Source organism: Primulina huaijiensis, chromosome 15 (genome assembly GCF_012295235.1).
Source record: "Primulina huaijiensis isolate GDHJ02 chromosome 15, ASM1229523v2, whole genome shotgun sequence".
Classification (NCBI taxonomy): domain Eukaryota; kingdom Viridiplantae; phylum Streptophyta; class Magnoliopsida; order Lamiales; family Gesneriaceae; genus Primulina; species Primulina huaijiensis.
Genome location: NC_133320.1, coordinates 5,396,842 through 5,408,167, shown reverse-complemented (window position 1 = coordinate 5,408,167; position 11,326 = coordinate 5,396,842). Strand labels below are relative to the sequence as shown.

The window sequence follows — 11,326 nt, the reverse complement described above, 5'->3', positions numbered from 1 at the left end:
ATTTCACTCTCCTTCCTCAATTAGCATTTAAGCTAAATTTCATATTTTATATCCTATGGAATCAACTTATAAATTTCTTTATAAACATCCTGTTTGATCTACATCAAGCTATAGTCGCCAAATTAAACTCTTTGAACTTTGACTTTCCCAACGAGAACACAAAGTTTGATACTTGTGTGACCCTCAATAGTTCAATAATACAGCTAGTCGTGGGTTCACATCTCCATGTGATTCAAAATAACATTTATTTCTTATTCGACCTTATCCTAATTAGCCTCATTCTTCTCATCAACTCCTTGATCTAGAATATCAGAACTTATTTCTGATTGCACCAATCGAATCATGGTAAGAGTGTCTAGTAGCATCGTCTCATGATCCCCTAGGTATCGACGATAGTGCCTGCAAGAACTTTAAATCATGGTTAGCGTCCAATACGGTCTCTTCAACAAATACATCCTGATTGAATCTGCAACCATTGGTATATCGAGAGTTGCATATGAATCCGACAGTGATGTGATTTATATTTGAATACTAACAGTGGCATAGTATGTACAACTAGGAAAACACATTTTCTTATAGCACATTTCTTGCTCTGGCCAGAGACTTTTTGCACTATTAACTCATCAGATCAAATAAGATATCTTCACCCGTAGGCAAACGGTGAATCTCTGACTACAATGCATTTGTTCCTATGTATTTCGAAACTACACCCAACCTCGCCACCTGATCACTCTCAATGGAGTCGGTAAACGGATCAAAGTACATGCTAGTACGTATAGCCCTTACCGGGTCAAATGACTAATGATGTACAACTATAACCGCGGACTATTCCACTCGATAAGTGAGAACCACTTGGATAGTACGAGGGAGGGTTGTTCAATGCATCATCATATGACCAGTAATCTGTATGAATGGACATCTCCATGCCCTTGCTAATGAAACATGACGTTTACATCACAGATGCTAGTCTCAAGTACAAGCGACATTTATCATTATTTTAGGCGGCTGATTCAACTATGAACCTGTTTAGAATATACAGTACACTTTCTACTGAGTTTCATGATCTTACGAAGCGAGGCAGATCTCATGGTGCCTATTATATATTCAAGGACTTTATCTGTACAGCTTGCATTTGTATACAGATAAAACATAATGCCATAAAATCGTAAAATATTATTAAAATAAAGATCGTTTTTCATTAGAGTCAATAAAAGCCCAAGCCACAATGTTAGGATCGGTTAATTCGAGTAAATTGTTTAGAAGGATGGTTGAATAAACACTTTAGGCTTTTTGAATTATTTTTCAAATGTGAGTCAATTCTTTGAAAAACTGATCTCAAAATATTGTATGTCAATATCGATCATTTAACTAAAATAGTGAGGCAATAACCAGAATGATAGATTTGAATGGTTTGCCTAGGGTACTGTAATAACTGAAAGTAAGAAGAAATGAACATGAAGATGTTTATGAATGTTAGAGACTTCAAATGCTCCAACGTCACCCCTTCTATTTCAAAGATAGGTTTTCACTAAAAGACTTTGATTAGTACAATAAAATTTATTGGACTTAAACACTGCCAAACTGAAACTCTTAGTTTTTGTTTACACTTATCAGTTAATAACTGAATCGCTAAAATGAGTAACCTGATTGCTACAAATAATTCAGTGAAGTGTGACCTTGAGATTGCGATTGGCTCACTGGACAACTACTCTAACAATCTCTCACTTGTCCTATAGCCAACTACCCATAGATTTCAAACTCATTACTTCACGATGCTTCTCAAAGAATGGTCATGTCAGGGGTTTCGTCAGTAAATCAACAACGTTATCTGCATAGGCGACTCTCTCTTCTGTTATATCTACTCTTCCCACAATCTCCAAGATTATGTGAAACTTCCTCGGTATATATTTGGATCGCTGATGAGACCTTGATTAACTGTAATAGCTTGTATCTCTGTTCCAATGTTCTAAATGGTGGATGCCTATGCGGCAGAAGGCCATCGACCGCATCACCTTTACCTTAGGCAGTTGAAGGTGAGCCAAGGCAAGCGCGGCGGGCGGTCAAAAGTTAACAAAATTTTAAAAACCCTTATTATAAATACATTATATACTTTTTCTTCAAAACAAAATAACCAACCTAATCACTCACTAGTCACAAGTGCCACAAACCCCGCCTCGAACCGCCCACAAAATCACCGCGAACGCAACCCCCCTCCTCCCTACCTTCCTTTTATAACTTCCCATCATTACTAATTAGCTCGTTAAAAACATCATTTAATTTATGCATATCTTACATTATTATATACTTATGTACAAAAAATAGTAAAAAAAATTCAACTGACTAGACACCACCTAGACGGCCGAAGCATTGGGCTGTCATTAACAGCCGAAGCATTAGCTTGACAAAAATTCGAATCAAGCTTGTGCTCGGATAGAAATTTTGATTCACGCTTCTAATTTATATACCCTCGACCTCTCATAATTAGACTCGTTCATATTTATATACTACAATATGTGTGTATATTAATTTTGTTTCTGTTTAAAACATATTAAATTGTTCTCTAAGATATTGAACTCGAACCTCACGTTGAAGGTCTCTATAAAATTAGTTCTTTATCTCATAAAATTATATTCACACATACGAATGCCTACAATCATTTTAAACTTCAATTAATTTAATTCATTTATCCAAAAACATAAAATAATCACTTCAAAGTTTCAGACTCAATATTTAAAAAGAACATCCAAGTTGTAATCCATTAGTTTCTAAAATAATTAAGTGGAGAATTATTTCAGAAAATAAATTTTACTTTTTTTATTATGAAAATTTGCAATTTGGTAATCCTCAAAATCAATCACCAATAGTTCTCTTTTTAGAGAAAAATGCCTAAGCTACCCTTGCCACCTACTCTTCGACATTACTATTTATCTTGATCAAACCTGAAATTATGATTTGCATTCTACATAGTTTAAAGGTTTAATCTTATACACATAGAAAGATAGCGGCTGCAACTTCGATCGTCATAAAAATAAAATAAAATGGTAATTTATTTTTATTTTTAAATATTATTTTTAATCTTAATAAATCAAAAAAAAATTATTAGTTTTCCGTCCATATTCCAAGTCATTTTCTACGGCTTCAATAACAACATTAGTTATTTTGAAGGAATATAGTCTTTTTTCATAGTTGGAGGAGAAGATTATTACAACTGAGTTTCGAATATGAGATCTCGTCCGAAATTTGAATTATTGATTTTAGATGAACTACAAGTATCGGCAATATAGTACATATTTTGGAAACATATTAAAAGCAAGGGCTAAGCACAACTACATGTTACCCTAAATTAAGCACACAATTAAATTCGCCTAAATTGAAGTTTTAGGCTGATTTGCCTGTTAATTTTGTGGATCATATCTTTTGTTCCGGTATTTGGAGAATTTGTTAGAACGAACTTTCGGTTCAACGTCTCAAATCATGCACGACTTTTTTTTATAAGAAAAATTAACGTTTTTTTTAATATTAAAACAGAACATATCAATCTAAAAATTTGAATCAATTGATTTTTGGAACAATATTATATACTTTTTCCATAAATAAACTAGTATGATTTGATTTGTTAGAATAATAATATTTGACAAAAATTTGTGTGAGACGGTCTCACGGGTCGTATTTTGTGATATGGATTTCTTATTTGGGTCATCCATGAAAAAATATTATTTTTTATGCTAAGAGTATTATTTTTTATTGTAAAATATCGGTAGGGTTGACCCGTCTCACAGATAAAAATTCGTGAGACAGTCTCACAAGACCTACTCATAATATTTTATGCATACGTTTGCACGACTGTAATAATAAAAAAATGTTGCAGCATAAATAGTAGGTTGTATTTGTTAATTAATAAATTATTTTTGGTACCTTTTATATTTATATTATTATTACTTGGGCACACGTATATCATATATCTCATGTATATACATACAACATACATACATATATATGTATATATTCTCAATAAAAAAAACAATCAATTATATATATAAATATATAATAGGTTCCCAAAAAACACAATAAATGGTATCTACGCAGCATTCATGATTATCCACTCCCATTCATGTCTTCTTCTTATCTAAACTTTTTTTCCACTCAACTTACGTTAATTTGAGTGAAAACATTTAATTATATTTAACATTTTATCTATCTATTTTTACTATGATATAGTTATGAATTACGATGAAACCACTTAATGTCATATACTTAAATATCGGGTGCAATAGTTATTATTTTAGCAATGAATCATCTAATATGGTGTTTCCAATTAATTATTGACTGTGGAATAGTTTAAAATTTTTGAATTGTATCGACGTGTTGTGAAGTATATTGTTACGAAATGTGTGATCATCGTATGTTTTGTTCTCGAAAATTTCAACTTGATGCATCCAAAAACCATACAAGCCGATGAATAATTTAAAAGTTTTGAGTTTCATCGTTTTCATTTGATGTTGTCTTTATATTTTGATAAAAATGATGAATAGTTTTTATCAGATCTAAAATTACGGATTCGACAAAATATTTAAACTAAAAAAGATAAAAGGTAAAACCTCAAGTTGAGACGAATTAATTTTTGGCAAAAACTTATGTGAGACGGTCTCACAGGTCGTATTTTGTGAGACGGGTCTCTTATTTGGGTCATCAATGAAAAAGTATTACTTTTTATGCTAAAGTATTACTTTTTATTGTGAATATCGGTAAAGTTGACCCCTCTCACAGATAAAAATTCGTAAAATCTACTCTTGATTTTTTGTCAAGAAAATAAATAAGATTTGATAATAAACTTTAAAAATTCAAATACTATCTGAAGCAAAAGCCCACATTTGACCCTATCCATAAAGGCATAAATTAAACCCCTTTTTATAAATATATGTAATAAAATAATATATACTATGTCCTTTCCTTTATTACAACAACGTTTCAAATACTTCAATATTCAATACTCCCGACTCCATAACAATGTCTTCTAGTGAATTCGCCCCTGCCGGAACCTCGCTCACAGCCGTTCATCCTGACATCGTCCAATACCAAATCCTGAACAGGCTTGACGGAGCCACCCTTGCTTCCACCAGCTGCGCTTCCGTTCATTTTCAGTCTTTATGCAACGAAGATCGGTTATGGCAGCGGATTTGCAACTCCACTTGGCCCTCCACCGCCCATCCCCGCGTACGCAGCGCCGTCTCCGCCTTCCCCTCCGCCCACCGTTCTTTCTACTCCGATTCTTTCCCTAATTCCCTCCACAAGTGCCGGGATAAGACCTGTTCGTCAGAGACGTCGGAGTTGATCTCCGCCGTGGATATCTACTACGACAACAAGCCGGTTTACTCAAAAGTCATGCGAACGGAGACTATTTCATCTTGGTTCATGAGTTCTCCTTTCAGGATGGAGCTTCTGAACCCAAAAGAGACAATCCCCACGCCGCTGGAATCGAGAGCCGACGGCACGTGCAAGGAACGTGCTCAGGAGCTCCTGAGGGTCAGCTGGATTCTGATCGACCCCGCCAATAAACGGGCGGTCAACGTGGCGAGCCAGAAGGCGGTGGAGGCACGGCTGCACTGGCTTAACGAGGACTTACAGCTCCGATACGCCACAGTGGCCTCAGACTGCCGCGGAAACTTAGTCCAGTGTGCCGTGGTGGTGAACTGCGTCGGGAAAGACGGGGGAGAATTGGAGTTGAAGGAGGTGGGCATGCAGGTGGAGGACATTGAGGGAAAGATTCTTGGCGGGATGGAGAGTTTGGTAATTTTACGTGGAGCCATGAATGGAGAAAGGAAGAGGACCGACGTGGACATGGAGAGAGAGATGTACGACATGTTTCGGAGGAACAAGGAAGAGTTGAGAGAGAGGAAACAGAGGAGAGAAAGAGGTCTGGACATGATGTTCATAGCTACAGGACTTTCTATTTTCTTTGCAATTCTACTTTTTTCACTCTGCAGGTGCAGGTGAAATTATTAATTTAGATTTTTTTATATATATTTTGATATGCTCCACGTCTATATTTCAAAATCAATAAAGTATTATAGATGTATCGGATGTAATTTATATGAATATCGATAAAATGTCACTCATATATTGGATGTATAAATTTCCAACATATATATATATATGAATTATATATATATACTTTGTTTATAATGTCCAATAAAATTCTTAAACCATGTGTATAAGTGGAGTTTCAAGTTTGTTTCATCACACAGGCAATCCTTAGTATTTAATTTCTCGAGAAAATTGTTGTTTTGGTATGGAAAGTTTCACAATTTTTTTCATTTATATTGATATCTTTCTATAAAAATAAATGAATATCTTTCTATAAAAATAAATGATTTTTTTTCCAGTCGGTGTTAACGTGTGTAAAATCGCGTTGATATTCTGATGAAAAATGATTGATATTACAACACAAGTTATGAAAATCGCGACAAATTTATAAAGAAGTCACGTGTATTTTTTCGCGATTCACAATGCATTATTACTTGTGTGTCATCTCATTGAGAGTGGAATTCATCCCAACACAAGTTGGACAACTCATCAAATTGGGGAGATCATGTACAAAAAAGTTTGTAGTACAATTTAACAAGAAAGGCCAAAAAAAATTCAATGCATAGAATCAGTATCATCAATACAAACTTAATAAGTGGGAAATGTGATTTAGCAGTTAATTGTTCTTGCATGATCCCCTACCTAACCAAAATAAATCATTGCAAAAAAAAAAAAAAAAAAAAGNTGCTTGCTCAACTTGCTTTGCCTGGTATTGAGAGGAGATGGACAGTCAATTTTGCACCTTCGGATATTTTAATATTCAAATTAAATAATATTTTATATTCATATTTATGTATTAGCTCAATGGTCACATCTTAATACAAGATAATTACATGATTTATGTTATTAAGAACGAAAATTCTTTTACAAAGTTGATAAATTAAAAATCATATTATCAAGAAATATATATTTTTTTAACAAAATATCATATTAAATTTTTTTATTAAAAAAAAATGGGTTTTAAGTGCACAAAACTATGACGTATTATAGAATCGTTCGATAATGTGGAGCTGTTTGATGTCCGTTTGATCTAACGATGATGTTGTGCACGAATAAGCTTCAAAACCGTTTTCACACTTCTATGTATAATTCTCCAACTCTTTTCCAAAAACTAGCCTGAATCAACAGATTTGATGAATGTTTATGAAAGAGCGGTATAGCATCTACTTGGAAGTCACATTATACCCGAAAACTTGACGCATTTGTGTAACGGGTGATAATTGTGTAATTTTAAAATATTAAATTAACCGATAACCAAATAAAATTCGATATATATATAATTTGACATGTTGTACGTCAATTGTACACACTTATATGACCAACTATGAGGTTATAAATTCAATATTAGAAAACGATATTTTAACTATTCTATATTTTTATTTGTTATAAATTAAAAAAGTAAGGATACTTACCTCCTCCCTCCGTGTGTCGGTCGGTCGGTCGGTTCGGAGGAAAAAATCTAAGCCTCTTAAATATCTATCGTACGTAATGATCTTTCTGGACAGCAAAATATTTGAAAATTTAAATACCAATATTATTTATTTATTTATTTATTTCAATAATCGGGGAATCCTATGATTTTTGATACCATATTGAAAACGTGACATCCCTCTTGTTTTTGCCGGAATACGGTAAAGGTGGCCATATACAGGGTTGTTACCGGATCAGATTATACCGATTCTGAACCGGATTAAACTAATTTCGAAGTATAAGATAATAAAATCGAAAAAATCTTATATTTTATTTTATGGATTGAATTTAGATCAAGATTGATAATATAACTCTATCCCAAAATGAATTGAATCGGATTAAAATATAATTTAAATCAATATATTATTTGTTCGAATTTAATCCAGACCAATTAAAGTAGGTCCATATTCATTTTAAAACATATCAATCTGGTTCAACAACCATGACGCAGATTAAACAAGATCAATAGGCGTCCCTGCCCATCGGCTTCTTAGGAATTATGACAAAAAAGTCAAAATGTCATTGCCAACAATCATTTTGTTTCACAAAGTCAAAATTGTCAGTGAAATTTTAAGGGTTAATTGTGAATCAGTACATTTTCAAAATAGGTTTAATTGATCCTCGCGCTTTTCAAAATGATATCAGAGCTTAAGGTTGATTTATTTCAAACACAAAATTTATTGTTACAAAGAAACGAAATGTTTGAGGAGGAGAATTTCGAAAATTATGAATCCGAACTTAGGTTCGAGAAAATTAATTTTCAAGGATTATTCCAATATTTTTGAATATACACAAGAACATCTAACTATTGTTAGATATCCAGAGTAGAAAGGGAAACTTCGGCACCCTCAGGTAAACTTATGATTCAATCTAATAAGTTTATGGAAATTGTACCAGATTCTTCTAAACTCTCTTTAGATCTTAGAGAAATTCAGAAAACAACACAAAACTATGGCAATATGCTATATTTTGTACCACAACGAGTTGAAAAAATTCTTGAAAACCATGAATAAATTCTTGGAATATTAAAGGATATTCAAACAAGAATTCAGAGACTAGAACAACAACCAGGTTCTAGTAAAAGAACTTCAGGAGGATGGGTACCACCATCATTTGGTACTGAACCTTTGTTACATCACCAAGGAAAGGCCAGAGTGGTGTCAAAACCTTTGACTGAAGAAGAAAAGATGATTAATCTAATAAAGTCTGTCAGAAAAGAAATTAATCTGATGACAACGTTAGAAAGGATTGGTCTAGAAGATCTACAAGAGCTTGCAGAATCTTTCGCAAATCTCAAAGTTGTAGATCTAAAGATGAACACAGCAGGAGGTGAAACACCTGCTATAACTTGGTCATCATCTCAGGAACCACCAAGGGAAAGTGTGGGATCTCAAAATATACACATGAGAGATTCTCAAACTGATTTCCATACTGGTGGAGGTTCACACCCTGCGGGAACAAGGACAAGGAGAAATCAAATTCCCTTGCACCAAACACCCTATGGGAAAACTGTTTTAGATCCTATACATCTTTACGGGGTTATGCTTAACTTTGATGTATTAGATTTCAAAAACAGAGAAGAACTCATAGACGATTGGACATCTGCTATGAGAATTGCAGCAGGAACACTTGATCTCAACAGAGAAGGATTCATTAAACTCCTAGAAATGAGTCTTATGGGATCAGTGAAAATTGCTTGGGACATGACTTCGGTGGAAACTAAAGAGTCGGTCCTAGCCGGAGAATCTCTAAGCGAGATAGCCGGAAGAATGGCTACCCTATTTAAAGCACAATTTATAGGGGTAGACTATTTTAATAGTCAAGACACAGAGAAGAGGAAGAAATATACTCAAGCTCTGTATAGTCTTGAATTACATGACATCTGTTTAGTAGATGAATACATTATGTTATTCACTAAATATAGATGGAATTCAAGAGTCGAAGAAGACACGGCTATGCAGCTTTTCTTCGCAAAGATGCCAAGTCCCTGGAGAGAAATGCTCATAAGGGAATATGTACCTGAAAATCCAGATACATTGGCACGAAGAGCTTCTTTCCTTAAAGGAAAATTGGCGGAATAGTGCCATTTGGCAGCATTACAAAAGAATTACAAACGATTTAGGGGTATTAACAAACGTACTCTTTTGTGTTGTAAGGAAAATGATCTTCCAACGATTAGTGGAAGTAAACCACAAAAGCCTAAAAGGAAAAGTGTCAGAACTCATCCTTATGCTAGAAGTGGAAGAAGTTCTTGGAAACCAAGGACAGTATGGTCTAGACAGAAGGCCAGATCTTACAAATCTGGACAAAGAAGTGGACCATCGAGAAGTAGGATATCTTCTCAAGCATCGAGTACATCTCGAAGCACAGGAAGAACACCTACAAAGAAAACTTTCCGAAGAGCTCATACACGAGCTAATGAAAGTTTTAAGGATTGCAATTGCTGGACAAGCGGAGCAAAAGGTCATATCTCGACTAACTGTCCAGAAAATGAAAAAAGAGGTATCAGACGCTTCGATCCAACTCCGGATATTGAAGAAGCAGTTTATTACCAAGATCTTATTCAGGTATACCGATTTGAGGATATTGACTCAGATGAGAGTATATATGAAGAAGATGTTTTAAGTCAGGAAGAATCCGATGGAACTGAATCGGAATCTGACTGAAAACGAGGTGTTTCGACACGAAACACATGACGATTTGTCTGGGTTCTTTAGCCAGACAACAATATCTCATAACATGGTCCAAAAGATCATGAAAGAAAATCCTAGTCTAGAGAGATATCAAGGATTCTCTGCCGGACGGGTAGAAAAGTTCTTAGGAAATCTTGGCCTAAGAAATAGAAAGCATAATCTGATCTATAAAGTTTCTAGAAGGGAAATGGCAATCCCAATGGAACTTACTGGGAATAGAATGGAGATGCAATTAATTCTTTCTGAGGAAATAAAGGAGGAATTACAAAAACTCAAGACCGAAATAGCAAGGACTATGTCCTGGATTCATATTGGAGCTATCCAAATTATGATAAAAGCTACTTTCAAAGAAGGTATAGATTCACCCATTGATATTGCTATATGTGATAAAAGAATGGGGAACCTTCAAGATTCAGTGCTGGGAACTATCTCAGGAAATCTTTGTGCAGGCAAGATTGTAGGAGTAATCTATCCAAGGATAGCCTACAACCTGGCAGATCGAGATTTTAGTAGAGCCTTGACATTGCATCAAAATTTCAAGGAAAAAGGACTAATGAAGGAAGGTAATAGACCATATTCTATTACCTATCAAATCTCATATGCTTTATCTAATACACATCATTCAGAGTGGTTTATTAGAAATGAGTTTATTGAGATACCAGAAATATTCGGAAAAATTGCTCAGGCAATTTATCCAGAACGAATTGAATTTCCTATAATACAGGAAACAGATATCCAAATACAAGACAAACCGATTCTACAAAGGAATCAGAGTCTTAGATTGGAATCAAGAAGACTATCTTTTCAAGGAGATGGAATTACAAGCTACAGATGGGGAAAAACCCCTGTCCAAGAAACCCAACATGAGCTAAAAAGTTTTTCAACAATTGGAAAGCTTAGATGCCCAGAAGGGTGGAAGGAAGTCGAAATAGTATTTGATATTACGAAACAAAGGAATCAATTTCCTTGTAATACAATTTACTATTTAGAACAACCCATGATAGGAACTTACCAATGAATGATCCAAGTCGGAAAATTGGAAGTTCATATCACAGGGATTCCAAGAAAAGAACCAAATC

General features: G+C 34.4%; 1 protein-coding gene across 1 annotated transcript; it reads left to right on the top strand.

Annotated features, from left to right (window-relative positions):
• Positions 1-4,900: 4,900 nt before the first annotated feature.
• Positions 4,901-6,089, top strand: LOC140959693 (F-box protein At2g27310-like). Its single transcript, XM_073417662.1, has one exon. It carries the CDS (start codon positions 5,008-5,010, stop codon positions 5,992-5,994), a length of 987 nt encoding a protein of 328 aa, XP_073273763.1. The 5' UTR covers positions 4,901-5,007; the 3' UTR covers positions 5,995-6,089.
• The last annotated feature ends 5,237 nt before the right edge of the window (positions 6,090-11,326 follow it).

Bases quoted from the DNA above. Each gene is read 5' to 3' on its own strand.
- LOC140959693 (XM_073417662.1), top strand. From the start codon at position 5,008: ATGTCTTCTAGTGAATTCGCCCCTGCCGGAACCTCGCTCACAGCCGTT.